Source organism: Amphiprion ocellaris, chromosome 2 (assembly GCF_022539595.1).
Source record: "Amphiprion ocellaris isolate individual 3 ecotype Okinawa chromosome 2, ASM2253959v1, whole genome shotgun sequence".
NCBI lineage: Eukaryota > Metazoa > Chordata > Actinopteri > Pomacentridae > Amphiprion > Amphiprion ocellaris.
In genome coordinates, this window is record NC_072767.1 from 41,312,701 (window position 1) to 41,332,466 (window position 19,766).

Sequence of the window (19,766 nt, forward strand, 5' to 3'; positions counted from 1 at the left end):
CTCGACGAGATTTATTCTCTCCCTCTCCTCACCTACGTTTGGTTCCTCCCAGAACCTTTAAAAAGATGTTCCAGCCCAAGGGGACTCTTTTGGCTGCAACACCTATGGTGACAACAGAGAGGTGAGTGATAACACACTTTTGTCCCAGATCCACTTCAAAGTGGCATCCAGTTGTAAGTTAAGTCAATCACTTAACCATTCTACTAAACTATTATTTCCTTTCCTGTAGGCCTCACCAGAATTTTCACCCAATGCTACCAGGAGAAGCCACCACACAGCGCATGGCAGCACATGCCAGCCTCAAAACCACACTCAATAAATCAATAAAACAGTCATTGTCTTGTGTTTCATGTTGTGAATGTGAACTCCGTGCTAGTAATGAAGTTGACCTTCATTACAATATATATATATATATATATCCATCCATCCATTATCTATACACCGCTTAATCCTCACTAGGGGGGGGGCTGGAGTCTATCCCAGCTGACTCAGGTGAAGGCAGGGGACACCCTAGACAGGTCACCAGTCTGTCGCAGGGCTACATACAAAGACAAACAAGCACTCTCACATTCACACCTACGGGCAATTTAGAATAATCAATTAACCTCAGCCTATTTTTGGACTGTGGGAGGAAGCCGGAGTACCCAGAGAGAACCCACGCATGCACAGGGAGAACATGCAAACTCCATGCAGAAAGATCCCGGGAAAGCCGGGACGTGAACCAGGGACCTTCTTGCTGCAAGGCGAAAGTGCTAACCACTACACCACTGTGCAGCCCTATATATATATATGTATGTATGTATGTATGTATGTATGTATGTATGTATGTATGTATGTATGTATGTATGTATGTATGTATGTATGTATGTATGTATATATATATATATATATATATATATATATATATATATATATATATATATATATATCCTCTTCCTCATCATCTGTGGAGGCCTAGAATACTGGGTCCACTCTTTAAAACAGCTTTTTGTACAGAGGAGCAGCGCAGGCATTGATGGCCTAGAAGAAAATGCAGAACACCTACACAACAAACCAACAGAGGAGCACAGGCACCGGAGTCTCAGAAGAAGATGCAGAACACCCACATCTGACTGGAGCACTAAATATTCTCAACAGAGGGAATCACAGACACCACAAATGCGACACTGCAGTGCATGACGAGTGAAACAAGCCACAACCATCAAGTAACACAAACCTCCAGTTAGCCAATTTGGTAGCTGAAAACAGCCTAATCCCAAAAAACTGCGATATCAACCCATGAATAGTGCACATGTCCCAGTGCAACACAAACTACACAATTATTTTGCAATCGACAGAATACCAGGAGGGATGTACTACGAAACAAGTTCAACATAGCTGAGCTTTCTTTGTGTAAGTTGGCTCGACAAAAACTAAAGTCTCAGTCGGAGTTAATGGGCATCATGAAGGTGGTTTTCGACTTTCTTTGTTAACGCAGGCTTTCTACTTCCAACTCTGTGCATGTTCACATAAAAGGGAGAGTTTAACGCATCATTTGACTCATCTCTCGCACAAAACGAACCGATCGTGAGCAGCTACTTCAGTCAGCAGGTTGTTTTAAAGGAGAACAATGAGGAATATAAAAGTGCTGCTACTGCAAATGATGCACACAGAAATGTTGTTAGAAAACTGTTATATGTGCATAATATATTCATTTTACCCATCAATGCAACCGTTAATTTCAAACTGACAGCTGCACAACAAAGTTACTAAAACTTCAGACTTCATATATTTAAACATAATATGTAAGTGCATTTAGGTCTGACACTGTCCCATAATGCAGGAAAACACTTTAATTTGTGGCCAAATCAAGGTAAGTTAATGCTACTGATTGAATATTCTCCGTACTAAAACCGGTACAATAATCAGTTTTCTAATCTGTGTTCAATCAGCTGCAGAACCAGCAGTGAAACACATTTGGCAGCAAATCAGGATCAAACTTAACATTTTTACACAATTTCTGCATCACTAACTCAGTATGTCAGGTTCCCATGGAAACATGATGCATGCAAGCTGTAACAGCTTTATTCAGCGGTTTTAGTAACATACAGCTCAAAGGGTTTGCAGATAAACCATTTTCCCTCAGCTGATCATCTGTATCGCTCATAAATAATTATTCAGGAAACGTTTTGTTTAAAGAGACACACTGCTTCCAGCCGATTTACAGTGGTATGTAAAAGTTTGGGCACCCCTGATAATTTTCAAGATTTTCCTTTATAAATCACTGGTTGTTCAGATCAGCAATTTCAGTTAAATATATCATATAGCAGACGAACACAGTGATATTTGAGAAGTGAAATGAAGTTTATAGGATTTACAGAAAGTGTGCAATAATTATTTAAACAAAAGTAGGCAGGTGCATAAATTTGGGCACCCTTGTTGTTTTATTGATTTGAATACCTTTAGCACTAATTATTGGAACACAAAATGTGTTTGGTAAGCTCATTGACCCTTGACCTACATACACAGGTGAAGCCAATCATGAGAAAGGGGATTTAAGGTGGCCAATTGCAAGTTGTTCTCCTCTTTGCATCTTCTCTGAAGAGTGGCAACATGGGAGCCTCAAAACAACTGTCAAATGACCTGAAAGCAAAGATTGTTCAACATCATGGTTTAGGGGAAGGATATAAAAAGCTAGCTCAGAGATTTCAGCTGTCAGTTTCCACTGTGAGGAACATAGTGAGGAAATGGAAGACCACAGGCACAGTTCTAGTTAAGGCCCGGAGTGGCAGGCCAAGAAAAATCTCAGATAAGCAGAGGGGAAGGATGGTGAGAACAGTCAAACTCAACCCACAGACCAGCTCCAAAGACCTACAACATGATCTTGCTGCAGATGGTGTCACTGTGCATCATTCAACTATTCAGTGCACTTTGCACAAGGGGATGCTGTATGGGAGAGTTATGCAGAAGAAGCCTTTTCTGCGCACATGCCACAAACAGAGTCGCTTCAGGTATGCTAAAGCACATTTGGACAAGCCAGCTTCATTTTGGAATAAGGTGCTGTGGACTGATGAAACTAAAATTGAGTTATTTGGACATAACAAGGGGCGTTATGCATGGCGGATGAAGAACACAGCATTCCAAGACAAACACTTGCTACCCACAGTAAAATTTGGTGGTGGTTCCATCATGCTGTGGGGCTGTGTGGCCAGTGCAGGTACTGGCAATCTTGTTAAAGTTGAAGGTCGCATGGATTCCAGTCAGTATCAGCAGATTCTTGCGAACGATGTTCAAGAATCAGTGACAAAGTTGAAGTTGCGCCGGGGCTGGATACTTCAACAAGACAACGACCCTAAACACTGCTCAAATTCTACTAAGGCATTCATGCAGAGCAACAAGTACAACGTTGTGGAATGGCCATCTCAGTCCCCAGACCTGAATATTATTGAAAATCTGTGGTGTGATTTAAAGCGGGCTGTCCATGTTCGGAAACCATCAAACCTGACTGAACTGGAGATGTTTTGTAAAGAACAATGGTCAAAAATACCTTCAACCAGAATCCAGACCCTCATTGGAAGCTATAGGAAGCATTTAGAGGCTGTTATTTCTGCAAAAGGAGGATCTACTAAATACTGATGTAATTTTTCTGTTGGGGTGCCCAAATTTATGCACCTGCCTACTTTTGTTTAAATAATTATTGCACACTTTCTGTAAATCCTATAAACTTCATTTCACTTCTCAAATATCACTGTGTTCGTCTGCTATATGATATATTTAACTGAAATTGCTGATCCAAACAACCAGTGATTTATAAAGGAAAATCTTGAAAATTATCAGGGGTGCCCAAACTTTCACATACCACTGTAAATCAGAAACTCTGAACGTAACCTGCTCCTGACGAGGTTAGCTCCACAGCATATGTTACCATGGTGATCTAGCAGGTTAAAAGAGAGCCACCTTCATGACGCTGAAAACTCTTTCGGCTCAACATACCTGCTAACCCACTAATCTCACTTTGTAGTATAGCCCTCAGCTCCCAAACAACACACGTCAGTGGTTCATCAAAGGCACACAAGATTCTCACCACCAACATGTGAGCAGCACGGGGCGCCACAGGAGACTCTCTGTTCCTGTTCACACTCTACACCTCAGACTTCAGGTTCTGGTCTCAGTCCTGCCACGTGCACAAGTTTTCAGAGGACTCTGCCATAGCGGGCTGTATCAGCAGGGACCGGGAGGCTGAGTACAGGAGTGTGGTGGACTGAACCACCTGCAGCTCAACGTCTCAAAGATGAAGGAGCTGGTGGTGGACTTCAGGAGACAGGATTCATCCAGAACTGGTCACCATACAAGGATCAGTTGTGGACATTGTGGACTGCTACAAATACCTTGGTGTCCACATAGACCTGGACTGGACTATAAACACAATTGCTGTCCATAAGAAGGGTCAGAGCCAACTGTACTTTCTCAGAAGCCTTAGATCTTTGAACATCTGCAGAAGCATGCTGCAGATGTTTTGTCACTCGTGGTCTCCAGCGTCTTCTTCTACGCCAGGGGTGGGCAATTAATTTTCATACGGGGCCACATTAGAAACTTTGACAGTTGTTAAGGGCAGGACCAGTACACTTAAAAGCTCTACTCAATATGTATCTCAATAAAAACAGTAAATGAAACAATACAATGACGTACAATGCCCAACTCTTGAATCTCTGCTCTCAGATTCCAAACTCATTTAAGCACCTTGTCCAGGCTGATCCATCTGACAGCTGTCTGGTAACCAAGGTCACCATGTTCACTCTCATCTCCTCCAAAAAGACAACAAACTGTCTGTACTTCAATGCTCTTGCCCTGATGAAGTTAACTACTTTAGCTACAACATCAGTCACGTGGTTGATTTTTAGCACTGACTTACACACCACCTCCTGATGTATAATACAATGCAAAAATATCAGTTTCTGTTCTGGGTTTATTTCAGTCACTTTATCTTGCATCCGTTTCAAAAGTCCAACATTTTTCCCTGTCAAATTTGGACAGTCATCAGTTGTAACACCAACCAAATTCTCCCATTTTATTCCCAGCTTGTTCATGCATGTATTTACCTCAGTGAACCGTCGTGGTTCCCTTCATTGGCTGCACAGCTGCCAGCTCCTCCGTCATCTCAAAGGTTTTTGTTAGTCCACGTACAAAGATGAGTAACTGGGCTGTGTCACGGACATCACAGCTCTCGTCCAGAGCCAAGGAGAAAACGTCAAAATCGTCCACTTTGTTGTGCAGCTGAGGCTCCAGATTTTCAGCGATGCTCTCCACCCGCCTCGTTACGGTTCGCCTCCAAAGGGTCACATTAACGAACGCTCCTTTCTTCTCCGGGCATATAAACGCTGCAGAGTCCACCAGACATTCTTTTATAAACTCTCCATCAGAGAATGGTTTACTATTTTTGGCGATTTTGTAGGATATTAGAAAACTCGTCTTGACTGCTGCATCCCTTGATATGAGCTTTGGTAAAACAAAGTCATTGCTGCTTTAGCAGTTTAGCAGCAAACCTTCAGACATCCTCCCCGCTCTGCTTCAGTCAAATGTTTGTACTTCTCCGCATGTTTGGTCTCGTAATGTCGATTCAGATTATAATCCTTGAGCACCGCGATCTGTTCGCCACAAACTAGACACACAGCTTTACCTCTGACTTCAGTGAAGACATACTTGGAAGTCCATGCCTTGTTAAAAACTCTGCATTCGGAATCAATCTTTCTTTTTTGCCGTTAGCCGACATCTTCCCGGGCTGAAGCTGACCAACAAACCAATCAGCATAAACCTTATGCTAAGTACGGAAAGCACGCGCGAAAAAACGTTAACTTAGCAGACCTTTCAAAATAAAAGCAGTGCAGGCGTATTGTTTGCATGTATTGTGATGAAATACATTTGCATTGACTTTTAATATTTTTCAGTGACCTCATACGAGCCAGTCAGGGTCATCCGGCGGGCCGGATGTGGCCCGCGGGCCGTAGGATGCCCGGGTCTGTTCTACGCTGTAGTGTGCTTGGGCAGCAGGCTGAAGGTGGCTGACACTAACAGGCTTCACAAGCTCATCAGGAGAGCTGGTTCTATCCTGGGGGTTGAGCTGGAGTCTGCTTTTGAAGAGTCAGAGAGGAGGATGCTGAGGATTTGTTCAGCATCATGGACAACCCCTCTCACCCCTTGCAGGCCACACTGACGTCCTGTCAGAGCACCTTCAGTGACTGAGACCACCAAAGTGCACCACAGAACGCTACAGGAGGTCCTTCCTACCTGAGGCAATCAGACTGTACAATTCCTCCCCCTTATGCAGGAGGGATACATAATCAACAAACTTTTCCATGTGCAATATCATTGGACTCTTTCCTATAGACTCATAATCTGTATTATCATTGTTCAAGTGCAATACGTCAGTGCAATACATCTGTTTACTGTTTCTGTTCATCTTTTTGTTATTAGTATACAGTTTACATCTTGTACTTGTGCCTATTTTATTTTTCTTATTTATTTTAATTCTTATTTTTCTAGACACTTCACACACTGAGACACTTCAGAAAAACACTTTTAGAAACTTGCATTTTGTAATTTGTATTCTTTGCTATTTCGATTTTACTACTAACCTCTGTGTAATTGTGTTTATTCCATCCACTAACCTTTGTTTATTGTACTCTGGCAAAATACTTTCCTGCCAGATGAATAAAGTAGATCTTATCTTTTGGTGCCCTCATTCCAACCATGTCATCTTCAAAACAACTACAGGTATGAGTTCTTTTTCATGCTGTAGATCTTGCAAATTCCACTGCATTTGACATGGCCACGGTTTCACAAGAAATGGCTGCTGTACGTCACAAAATTGGGCTGCACTGGATTTAATATTGACATCCCAAGGAAGAACCTGTGCCATCATTGGAGCCAAGTGTTGCACTTTCAATTCCTGATCACAATGCAACCATACAGGAAGTAAGTGACCACTTGAACAGAATTGCCAAGACATTACATGAACGCATTTCTACTGGATTGTTCAGCCTCATTAAAAACAAAATAAGAGTACTGGGCTACAGAATGTTTTGATGTGTATTGTTTGGCTTGAGTATTTTGATTACTATTAGTTTTGACACACACAAGTCATTGATTAGCAACTATATCCAAACTGAACACTTTTCTATATTAACATACTTTCAAATCGACTGTATAAAACCTTTGACTCGGTAAATGTTTTGGTTCGGCTGACCTTCATAGACTCATGTTCTGTGTTGGTAAGCCCACCGTATACCGGAATACTAATGAACACCCAATACAGCAAACTTGGCATGAGGACTTTGGGTAAATTTCTTCAACACATCTCACTGATAAATATTGTAGTTCAAAGGACAGACTTCTATCAGTGTTGCTACACCAGTAGAGCTGCCAGGTGTCTGTTGAGAATTTACAATGCAAATTCTTCACCACTTTTCCTTCGAAACTAAGGATTATGATCCTTAAATGATCTGCCATTCTCAGATATAACAGAGTCCCCAGTCAGAAAAATACCTGCTAAATGCAGTTTCTTGGGTTTTTGGTTTGCCTTAATGCTAGTGGTGTGATCATCTCCCTGCACAATGCATTCATTAGAATAAATAAGAAAATAAAATGAGGATTAGGGACAAACCAATGTTTGGCCTGACTGTTTATTGTGACCGGTATCGGTCATTTTTCTGATTAGCTGTATTTTTATTGAGATTATTGATAAATGTGCTACTTCTTCTCTGATGCAGCCTCCTCTCTCCGTCTGTACACACAAAGCAAAATATTTCAAGCCTTTGTTGTTTCAGTTTTCATCAATTGATCTTGAAGCTCATTAAAATTACAAATAATTGTACCAGAAGTGGCAAAACAAAACAAACACTTGGCATATATCACACATGATTACCGAATTCTAAATAGGATCATAAAATTCAGCAAAAAAGGCAAAAATATGACGTAGCTGACAGTCTTCATTTTAAAATGTTTAATGAACTCATGGTTTTTGGTTTCAGATACATATTGAGTGAATTCAAATTTTACAAAGTTCATCAGTGAATGAGTTAAAACGCATGGACAAGAACAAAATCTGAGTATCAGCAACAAGGAACAATGCCTGCAATCTAGGTTAACCTGAGGCCTCTTGAGTTTGATTTTAATTTCCACCTGTGGGTTAGGGACAGTCAGCAGCTTTACTTTCTGCTCTGTTTGACCAGTTGTTCCACCTCCTTCATGAAGCGCAGACAGAGCTCCTCCTGCCACGGCAGGGCAACACACTGCACCGCCACCGGCAGACCCTCGCCTCCAGTCACCGCCTGGAAACAATCACAGGCTCGCATCAGTCAATGACTGGCAATCTGCCTCCACCTACCAACGAACTGTAGAACTAGAAATACTAAAGATGGCCTGACAAGTTTGGACTGATATACAGGCACATATGTGCATATCTGCATGCTCACAAAGAGATGCTGAATGCCAAAAGATGACAAATCACCACAGAGAGATGCAAATGGACTACAAATGATATAGTCTCTGTCTCTATGTAGGAGTTGTGGGAGAGTTTTTTACATGTCTGTTCAAAGACCTGAACATTGTAAATGTGCCCGTGCATAAGTGTACCCAGTTACAGCTGTATTCACTCAACGCAGCTGAAAAAAAACCCTTAATTTGTCTTACATATTTCTTAAATACAATTTAAGGGCTTGCAAATTTTACTTCCATTAAAAATATATATAGCTTTATTCACTGGTTGGAAAAAAAAATGCACTTCCTTGTACGTTGCTTTGACCAGTCGCATCTGCCAAGTGAATAAATGTAAAATAAGCAATGTGAAGCTTCCATCCTCGATTTGAAATGGTTTTTGGCATTTTGTTATCATTTTCTAATATTTTATAGATTAAGCAAGAGTAATTAATAATTCAAATAATTGTTTGTTGCTGGTTTGTTTTCTTTGTTCTTCTGTCTGTATGAAACATAGAAAGTGACACACAGGTTGTACAGTCTACGGTAACACATTACAGGTGATACTAGTGGAATAAAACATTAAAATGGTCCAGTAGGGTTTGTTAATACTGTATATGTATCGTAGACTGTATATAAATATAGGTACTATTCATACACTCACCAGCCACTTTATCAGGTACAACTGTGAAGACTAAGCCAGTCTGCAATAAATACTACCTTTAGGAAGCATCTACATTTTCAGTTTTTGTTGACGTTAACATGGTGATGATTCTATTGATTGAGGACATACTGATTGGTGATGCTGTGCTAGACTACATTACATTTTAAAGGGCTACTAATACTTTGTCCACTCCATTTACATACATGAGGGGGAAAAACATGAGGAACATTTTTGAATGCAATATGGTTCAGTACACTACCACCACTGCCTAGTAGGAACAATTATAAACCTGAAATCAAATTATCACCAGACAGCATCAACAAAAACCTTGTGAAAGAAGAGTTTTTTGCAGTGCAGTTATATTGAATTGTGTAAGGTTTCCTGGATGTAGCTAATGAACTGGCCAGCAAGAGTATATTACTGGACAGTCTTGTTTTTCTTCAGGACCCTGTATTCAATGAGGAAACCCACCCTGGTAGGTGTTACTTACTTCTTTGAAGAGTTTGTCATACACATCCTGATAAATGCCCTCATAATGCTTGAGCTCCTCCTCATCTTCTTTTGTCACCGTGGTAACAGGAACTACTCCAGCAGGAAAGTTCAGGAGATTGTAAAGCATTGTGTAACTTAGAATAGCTGAAAGGATAGAAGATGCAAATAGATTATCCACTGTGTTACACCAGGCTGTTTCTCAATAAAACTGCTGTGCTCATCAATATTTTGTCAGAATTGGCTTACTGGAATTTTTGGCACAGTACAATAAGTTGTAGGCTGGTGCGATCACAGGACACAGCAGCACATCTATGTTGCATCTCCTCCAATGTGCAATTGTGTCTTTAATGTAGTCCTGAAGAGAACACAGTGGAATCCAGTCTCCCCTTAATGCTTTCATACATATGCAAGCATCAGTAATTAATAGCTAACTGTACCTCAACAGCAGCATGCTGCTTCCACAGCTTTGGAACAGATCTAAAAACAAGGCAGAGAAAGAATCAGTATGTTTTGACATCTTGCTAGTCATGTGTAATATATGAAAATGTAACAAATCATCAAGTATCAATGACCAACTCCAAAAATATTTTCTTACCCAACTCCAAAGCGAGCTCTCAAGATGAGAGAAGTACGAGGAAACTGCACAAGAAAAGTGTGGCACCAACATGTTATACATAATTCTGACAAAGAAACTGCTTTATAAAACAACTGCCAAAGTCATTTTCAAATCAATGTCAGACTCAAGAAGTACATTTCCTTTGGATTTACTCATAGCATGTCACAGATAGAGGGAACTCACCCAGGGCTTGAGGAGGAATGACAGGATTCTTTTCAACCAGAGAGGGAGATTGTGGGGGAAAGTCCGTTTGATAGTAGGATCTGTAGGGCCCCCTGCCCTAAAACACACAACAGAATTATCCATTCAGAGACACTGTTCTGAAGATTATTGTAAGAATTTCAGAAAAACTTCCCAACAGAAGTCTCCAAAAGTTACACAAAGCTAACAGTGAAACTCTGAGAGGCTGCACTTAGGCACATGATTAACGTGTTCATAATGACACTGGTAGCATGTTGATGTTTAGCAGGTATTTGTAACATGTTCGCTGTTTTGCTCGTCAGCCTGAAATCAATGATGCATTTAGATTTCCAATGATTTAATCATAAACTAAAGCAAAAACATTTTATCTGGCACCGTGTCAAAACTGGATAACCAAAGTGATTCAAATGAATTCCAGAAGTCGACATGCTCCACCACATCCAATGGAAAGCCATCTAATAGTTGACATTTCAGTATGGACCACAGATGCTGAATAACTGACAGAACAACACTGTGGAAACCTTTTGATTATCCATCACATTCAATTGATCAATTACAAAGTATCAGCTTGAGTCACTAGACCTCACTGAAAAGGCAATCATTAGTATTTATCTGACACTAGTTCTGAACAAATACCAGATTATTTGTTAATTAATTCACTGCTCAATCATTGACATATTAAGAGTTACTCACATCTTCTGTGTCAGGGTGGTAGCTCCATCTGCATATATACCTTTCAACATCAATTCATAGAGAGCTTCTTTTATCCTCAGAGGTTGAAAAGGCACAAACTAAAGAGACAAAGGAACACATAAACAAAATATGGTTCATGTCACCTATTTTATGTAGCTGTGATCATATTGTGTGTATGTTGTGTTGCCTTACAGTGTGCCCTGCTTGCTCCAGCAGAGCTTTGACTTCTCTGACGCTGCGGACCATGCTTGGAGATGGTTGCTGGAAGCCATCGCATTCTAGGTAACCAATCCTCAGAGGCTTACTGCTCTGGTAAATCTAAAGACAAGACAGTCTCTCTTTGTAAGACGGCTGAGTGGAAATGCACATAAACAGGTTCTGTTTTGGTATATAACTAACAGATGTTTGTTCACAGAAGGCTGCGATCTTATCTCAAGAGTTCAGTTCAGCTAAAATAAAGAAAAGGGTCAATTTTCCATACGATATGTGACTTGCCTTCAACAGGCAATAACCTTTTAATCATCAATCAGCGACCGAAAGAGATGCATCTGTTACATAACATTTTTTTGCATTCTGTGCATCCATACAGCACACAGAGACATGTGAAGAGACCTCATGCTAAGGTAGGCTGAAGACGAACACTGAACTTGGCAAACAAGGTTTGTATCGATGTCACTGTTCCAGTGCCTCTTAAAATGCTTGCCTGGATTGAGGTCACGGTTCAGAGTTGGTGGGACATGGGGCATTGTGATGGTGAAACTGGAAATGGCTTTCCCTAATTTACAGCCACAGTTGGAAGCGAACACTTAGAGTAATAATTTGATCCATGCCAAAGACACTTGTTCACCTTCTTGCAGACAGAGGAGAGGATTGACAGAAGTGGTAAAACTGTAGCTGAAGCTAGCAGCCTGTTAGCTTACCTTTAGACAGACGGACACAGCTAACCTGGCTTCGTTCATAGCGAACAAAACCGCCTAGCAGCATATCTAAACCAAACTGAGAACACATTCAGTCTTGATTGTTTCATCTGTACTGTTCTACATTTACCAAACTAACTCTTGTCACATAACTCCATTTGAAAACAGCAAAGTGTCATTTTTACACTTCAGTTCTTGTAGGTAAGCGACAAATTAAAAAGATTAAGTGCCAGATATGAATCCAATAGAAGACACACCTGCATATTAAAAGGTAACGGTGGAACAGTGGGGTCCAAGGAAAACATGTGATCACAGAGCAATGCCTGCATACACAGAGCAAGACTATCCACATCCCGTGCTATAGGTCCAGGACTTCCCCGCACTAAAAAACACAAATCAGTGAATCAATGAATGATGAAATTCTGTACTGAAATTTGGAAACGTCTATATATTCATACCTGACTTTTGCCCTGGACAAATTGAACGCACACCCTGTAAACTGACAGTCAGACAAAGAAATACAAGATGTAAACAAACTAGGATAAAGGTAAAGCATATGACTGTACACATACACAAAAGAACCTGCAACATTAGTGGTTTTACTACTACTCATCCATTTGCTCACACACAAATGACAAATCGTTCCACATATGCCAACTTTTACAGAATGTCTGTGAATTACACACATTTTCACTCATTTAAACTGCTTATGGATGATTACATAAAATGATACGGCTCACAAAGAAATCAATATAAGCATATATGTGGTAAAAGTTCAGTCTGCTGGTCTGCTACAGCCATCAGGACACTCTCCTGTACTTTAGCCCATACCCCATTCATCAGGGCATCGGATATGGAACCTGCAAACACTGTCATGGGGTTTATTCTCCCTTTTGAAGGGTACTGTTCCTCTCGTGCAGATTTAAAAAATGTTCCTTTGAATCACAAACTCCAGGCCGAGTCTCACACACACAGACTGAGCAGCATGCTAATTCTTTGTATTTTGCAGCTACAATGAGCTACAGACTTACCTTAGGCGACCCGCTGTTGGCTTAAAACCACAGATCCCACAGAATGAAGCAGGAATACGGATGCTACCTCCTATGTCAGAGCCAATACCAAGCAGGGAGCCTCCTCCCCCAATGAGAGCCCCCTCCCCACCGGATGAACCTCCAGAGGTCTTCTGGAGGTTGTGGGGGTTCACTGTCTGCCCGTACATAGGGTTACTGCAGTCATACCTGGAGATGAGGCAAGAAAAAACAAACACAAACAAGTAATGAGAACCACAGCCTTCTCACATGTAAAAGTTTTACTGGAAAACAACATCTGTGTAGGTTCTCAGTCATCCAGGTCATGGTAATCCTTAGTGCTTCAGTAGAAGGCAAAAAGGTAAGAGACAGTCCTTTAATGACAGCAGTGTTCACATTGTGGACAGAGAATGTAGATGGTTTCAGAGAGGAGTTTAGGATGTCATTGATGTTAAACTGGAACTGGTATCTGTAAACACAGGAGGAGGGTCTGCAACACCACTTATCAGGTATTAATACAGTCTGGAGATCCCTCCTCAGTTTCACCACCAATAATACACTGAGAACTGAAACATCTTCAGGAACCAAAAAGAGAACTCCACTTGCCCTCTACTGAGACACGTAGGACTGCATTTTGCAATATCATGTAATTGCATGAGTGCACAGAGTTCTGTGCAGTGTCTGAAAACAATGTTAACTGTGTAAAATCTTAAATGATTTACGATAAAAGGCCTTGGGGCACGTTGGTTTTCACAAAGGGAATAGCTCCTTGTTTCTTCAGAACTTGAACAAGCACAGCATCCTCCTGGACAGGCTGTTCCAGATGCAAGAGTACGCCACAACTTGAGTCATGACCCTTAAATTTGAAAAAGAAAACAGGCAGAGCTTTGTGTTAGATAAAGACACGTCAAAGATGGAAACCTGAGCTATGTCATCAAGATGTAATGGATCATAGAAGTTCATATATATTTGGAAAGCTTCTCAATGTAAATACCATTCATAATGATTGAGGCATTCCATAAGCACAAATACCTTATAGCCACAATTATCCTTAATGCTAACTGGAACTCCATATAAAAGACCTTCCTTGTTGGAACCAACAGTTTCCAGCTGGTCAAGACTCTCCAGCAAAATTTCGGTGCAGCAGTTCAGCTTTTTGTGAACAGCCAGAGTCTGTTGAAGAACGAAAAAAACAGCACATCAATATTTACACATTTCCTCTAAAAGGCTGGTTTTGTGAGACTTTTGGCAAAACATGAAAAACTGACTGGAGATTTAAAAACTGCGTATCTTGTGCACTGCAACAACTTTTGGTCAAGACCTTTGAATGTAAGACTGTGTGTATCATTTTCTTGCATTGAGACACAATTCTACGCAATAAGAAATGTGTTGGAAAACAAATCCAATTTTAAAGAGAAAACTTTTACCTCCCCAACATTGGGTTTAGTCTAATTTTGATCTCTGCAAAGACCTTCATATGTTCTTAACCCCCTCATGACAATGAGAACCCTTGTGTCCTTTTCATGTAAGATTTCTATTATTTTCTATTTGTTGATGTATATGCCATAACATTTTCCAAAGTTGTGCATGGGGGAATTTGGAAATTTCAACTTCAGCTCCCTTAATGCATCAACAATCCAAAAAAGTTACACTCAGGACCTTAAGGACAAAATGTCCACACCGAAACCCATCAAAACTGCTAGATAATCATGTAGGCTGCTGACAGCAGCAAAGCTCAGAAGACTCTGAAACTGAGGATAAAGGTATTAAAAAAAAAAAAGTCCTTTTTGCTTAATGTGATATTTTGGTTTTTCTGCTGTTACAATCCAACCTCTAGGGGTTGGCTGGATGCAACAAAATAACCAGAGTGTTATTGGTTAAGGTAGATGAATTTATTGCTTAGTAGCAAATGGAACATAAAAGTGATAATAAAGAACACAAGACTGGTGAGTGTTGCTAAATCAAAGAACAGAATCTAACAAAACAAAGGCTAACAGAGTTTCTAAACTATCTAAACACAAAGCAACTAAACTCTCTAGCCAAACATAAGTACAGAAACAACACCCACCACAAGTAACAAAAACTAAAAATCAATCGTGCACAAAACGAACTGAACAAAACTGGTGCCTCACACTCACTGATTACACAATTTACAAAGACTCTAAATACTGAATGGCTTCTTCACTAAGTTGGTGGACCACTAACTGGAGCCTCAGCCTCCACTGAGACTGTAGGCTCCACACCAAAGTAGCAGCTGCCAACAGAAGCCCGAAGAGTCTGTAGATCCCACCACGAGTGTCTACAGACCGAAACATCACAGGAATAAAAACACATTATCCCCCACAGAGAGGCACCAGGGCGGCCTGGTCACAGATACCAGCTGCCCAGACTAACAGCATGCTTGCAGGTAAATACTCTGCAGGTGTGGTGATGGCTGTGTCTGGTTGGTTAGAGGTGGAGGGGAGCTGGAGGGTGGCCCAATCAGGAAGGTCGGGAGGCGGGGAGAACAGGGCTGCAGTGCAGGTCGTCTATTCCGGAGTCATCAGATGGAATGACTGGCAGCTGGGGTTCTGGAGAGACTCTGAAAACAGCCACAGCTGAACCCACACAAGCAATGTGCCCACCCACACAAAGGCCTAACAGAAAAGCACCCACAAAGCAGACGGCCGTAACACTACAGTAGTGCAAGATAATCAGCCAAATTAGAAGGAAATGTGTTTGATGGGGGTGATAGACAACAGGAGACATTTTTAATCTTACACCGCTCCAAGAAAAAATTAAATATTACATCAAGTTCAATGTTGGTGATTTCTTAAGGACCTCTAATTTTTTTAAATGGACGCCTGATGGTTTAGTAGCACAAGAAATAAACAACAGTGAGATACATCTGTGGAAAAGAAAACTGATTGCTTATTCAAGTGCTTGGCTTTCGATGTTGGCCTGTTATGCAGGATTATTTATACATTTGGTACATTAGATACTGAACCTTTTCCATGTAAGAGTAAAATACATCCTTGGGGTCCAGGGATCCTTCATGCAGTTGCTTTGTCAGCTGAGACAGGGGCAGCTCCAGGATGGGAGCCAAGTCGATTGTTTGATGCTGAAAGAGCAGCGACACACACAATTATTCAATGATTCATGACAAATACAGGGCTGCAACCAACAAATATTGTCATTTTTAGGTGATTTACTGGTTATTTTCTCAATTCACCAAGTCATCATTTACACCTTAAACAAATCGCCAGTAAATAATTCCATAATCTACAGTTAGGAATAAAAGTTTACATACACTTGTAAAAATCCTGTGTATCATGACAGTCTTGAGTTTCTAATAACTTCTACAACTTCTAAAAGGGCTTCTGGAAATATGGTATAATCATTCTGACACCCAAATAAACGTTGTGCCAGAAGAAGCACACTCTCATGCAAATGGAAATCCTAAATGTCACGGGTCTACCCCCACAGAAAAATGCACCCCACCACATCACAAAAATATCAATCAATCAGGAACATCTTGGGGAACATGACGATCGTCCAAGATGTTGATTTGACCTCCAAACTTCCTAGAGCCCATTCTGATCAACATCAACAGGATGTAGTGGAATGAGTTTGATTCACAGAAGCACCACTGCACAACCCAGAGCACCAAAAGGATCCACTGCCAACGTCCTGGTGCCACATAAATAAAATAAAAAACTCCAATCAATCAATCAATCAATCTTGGTGCAAATCATTAATATATCTCAGACTGTGATAATCCCAAAACAAATCCTCTTGCCCCATATTATACAAAAAACTATGGTCTTTTTAAATACATTTTCATTTTTTAAGAAAAGAAAAAAGCAAAATGGTAGCAGTATGAAAACAAACCTGCATATAGGGGATTAAAACCATCCATCCATCCATCCATTATCTATACACCGCTTAATCCTCACTAGGGTCATGGGGGGGGCTGGAGTCTATCCCAGCTGACTCAGGCGAAGGCAGGGGACACCCTAGACAGGTCACCAGTCTGTCGCAGAGCTACATACAAAGACAAACAAGCACTCTCACATTCACACCTACGGGCAATTTAGAATAATCAATTAACCTCAGCATATTTTTGGACTGTGGGAGGAAGCCGGAGTACCCGGAGAAAACCCACGCATGCACAGGGAGAACATGCAAACTCCATGCAGAAAGATCCCGGGAAAGCCGGGACGTGAACCAGGGATCTTCTCGCTGCAAGGCAAAAGTGCTAACCACTATGCCACTGTGCAGCCCTCGGGATTAAAACCCTGAAAAATAATGGATATTTCATAGTTTTGTTTTGTTGATTTAAAAAAATAAAATATAGAAAACTTTTTTAGTTTAAAAAGGATATTACTGGCCACCAGGTTAACCCTCACTCTCCCACTTAACTCGCAAACTCGCCCATCATTACACCTCAGCCAGCAGCCAATAGGATCGCAGGATTAAGTGGCAAGAAGGGAAAAGTTCGGACATACTGTCGCTTTGGGAATACAGTGCTGCACAGAATCTACATAGTTGGAGTTGTATGCGTTCTCTGAACGCGTGAGTTGCCAACACTAAATGTTTATGTGGGGTTAAATTCTTGTGTTAGAGTTAAAATGTTTCAGTAATGGGTACATTGCAGGCCTTGTCTTTACATGTGTTATCTATGTTGGAGCTTATTACCCACATGCAGCTGCTAAGTTAATTGCTAAGGATCGTATTTGTGTGAAGTACTTTTTATAACTAATTGTAAAGCTGTAACTCTGTTAGCTTGTGGATTTATTTGGATTGTTAGGCTGGACTCCAGAACAGTTTCAGCCCAAGTATGATATAATATGTCATGGCCTGTTTAGACCAGCAGAGGGCAGTATTAACTGTATTATGGTAGAGTGCCACATTTAAGGCAGTGAGAAGGTAAGGGCGGGTGTTTTTCTCTTTTGAAGTTATTTTTTGGCCATATTTGACAGCTCAAGTTGAGAGGCAGACAGGAAAGTAGGGGAGAAGACCTGCAGCAAAGGGCTGTGAGCTGGAATCGAACCCAGGCCGCTGCATCGGGAAATCTAGCCCCTGTTTATGGGCCGCTCATTTGTTTAAATCCGCACAAAAAATAATAACACCTCAGACTCAGTGTTGCTACTAATCACTGGGAACCACACATGCAGAAACCACCTTCTCTGCGTCTCAGAGACACAGCAGTCGGAAGCAAATGTCTCAAATTTGGACCCATCAGACCTTTGATGTCTTCAGTACTAATCTACAATGTAGAAAATTATCAAAAGAAAGAAAAACCACTGAATGAGAAGGCGTGTCCAAACTTTTCACTGGAATTGTATGAAACATTTTTAATGACATTTGTGTCTTTGAGGGCCTGTGTTGCAGTTTTTTGCTTAAATCTAAAAATACATTAGACTCAATGTTGCTGCTAATCATTGTCACATCCCAGAATGTGATGAATGAAGAATTCTCCATTTAACACTTATTATATGGAGAATAAATTGTTTCTGTGTGTGTTTTGGTGGAGCTACAAGTTCATCTCTTACCGACTGCTTGTACCGGATCACGGACTCCTCTGCCCGCCTCAGGCTCTCGGTCCTCCGGTTTCTGGCTCTCTGGATCTTCTCCTTCGCCTCCGGGTGGCTGCTGACCACCCGCCTCAGCAGCAGCAGAGTTCCAACACCGGCAACAATCGTCAGCAGAGCCGCCATCCAGCAGTCCATCTTGGCCTCCTGGAGAACCTCTTTGTTATATTCCATGTTTGCTCCAAGCAGGATCTGAAGTCTGGCTGAGGATGATGGTGACTCTAGGTAGCAGTGTTTGCTCTGAAAGTCGTCCTTCTGGTTTTTATGCCCTCAAGTCAGTTGCTAACTATGCAGATGTGTGCTCATTTACATACTCAGTACATCATGACGTGTCATCAGTCCTGCCCCAGCAGACTTTGGAAGTTAAACTGGAGGTCAGATCAACTGGTGATACTGTCGTGCCAAAACTCACATGACTGCGCAGTTTATCTCCTCTGTATTTGTGCATGAGCCAGTTCAGTCCTGTTTCACAAAGTACCATAAGAAGTTGTACTTTTCATGCTTCATAAAACATACTCTATAGCCTATTAGTCTACCCATCGCTTTATAGTATACCATGTTTTAATGGGTTTTTTTTTTTAACTTGCTCTCAGACTGTTTTAACACCACTAGGGTTGCAACTGAAGTGTCACCAGAAGAAGACGATGTTAGAAAATCAAGACCAATCCATAACGAATGTTGTCTATTCATGAACCAGTTAGTCATCATGTTGAGTTGGGCCGACCAGCACTAGAACTGGAAATTAGGCAAAGAGAGGGGGAGGACATTCATTTCAGTAATGTTAACTCTCCCAAGAAGGGAAGTAGGTAAAAATGACCATTTCTTTAAATTGTTAAAGGGGAGTAATTACTCCCAGACAGGTCAGTTAAATCAAGGGTGAGAAAAATTCCCAAATATCTAAGACCTTTTCCAACATCTGGAAGGATGACTGCATATGTTTATACTGGGGAATATTAAAAGGCAGGGCAACTGATTTACCAAAGTTTACTTTATAACCTGACAGGGCTCCAAACGAGAGGTAGATTTTTCAGGGTTTAATAAATATAAAAGAACATCGTCAGCGATAAGGGAAATTATGTGGTTTTTCCTGTCCATATTAATACGGGTACTGTCAGGGTTAGATCTAATAAC

At 41.0% G+C, this 19,766-nt stretch overlaps 1 protein-coding gene across 1 annotated transcript; it reads right to left on the minus strand.

The window, feature by feature from the left end:
* Positions 1 to 7,963: 7,963 nt before the first annotated feature.
* Positions 7,964 to 18,912, minus strand: LOC111585834 (vitamin D3 hydroxylase-associated protein-like). Its single transcript, XM_055016928.1, has 15 exons — positions 18,597 to 18,912; positions 16,049 to 16,162; positions 14,095 to 14,235; positions 13,785 to 13,918; positions 13,066 to 13,272; positions 12,493 to 12,533; positions 12,292 to 12,416; positions 11,310 to 11,435; positions 11,118 to 11,215; positions 10,407 to 10,503; positions 10,203 to 10,246; positions 10,045 to 10,084; positions 9,854 to 9,962; positions 9,606 to 9,751; positions 7,964 to 8,306 (listed from the first exon to the last, which is right to left on the minus strand). Exons 1-15 carry the CDS (start codon positions 18,807 to 18,809, stop codon positions 8,184 to 8,186), a joined length of 1,758 nt encoding a protein of 585 aa, XP_054872903.1. The 5' UTR covers positions 18,810 to 18,912; the 3' UTR covers positions 7,964 to 8,183.
* Positions 18,913 to 19,766: the final 854 nt, after the last annotated feature.

Excerpts from the sequence above, each read along its gene's own strand:
- LOC111585834 (XM_055016928.1), bottom strand. The coding sequence starts at position 18,809 with ATGGAATATAACAAAGAGGTTCTCCAGGAGGCCAAGATGGACTGCTGG. Across the intron at positions 16,163-18,596 it reads TGATCCGGTACAAGCAGTCG|CATCAAACAATCGACTTGGC; the intron begins GTAAGAGATGAA and ends CTGCTCTTTCAG. Across the intron at positions 11,216-11,309 it reads TGGAGCAAGCAGGGCACACT|TTTGTGCCTTTTCAACCTCT; the intron begins GTAAGGCAACAC and ends TTGTCTCTTTAG.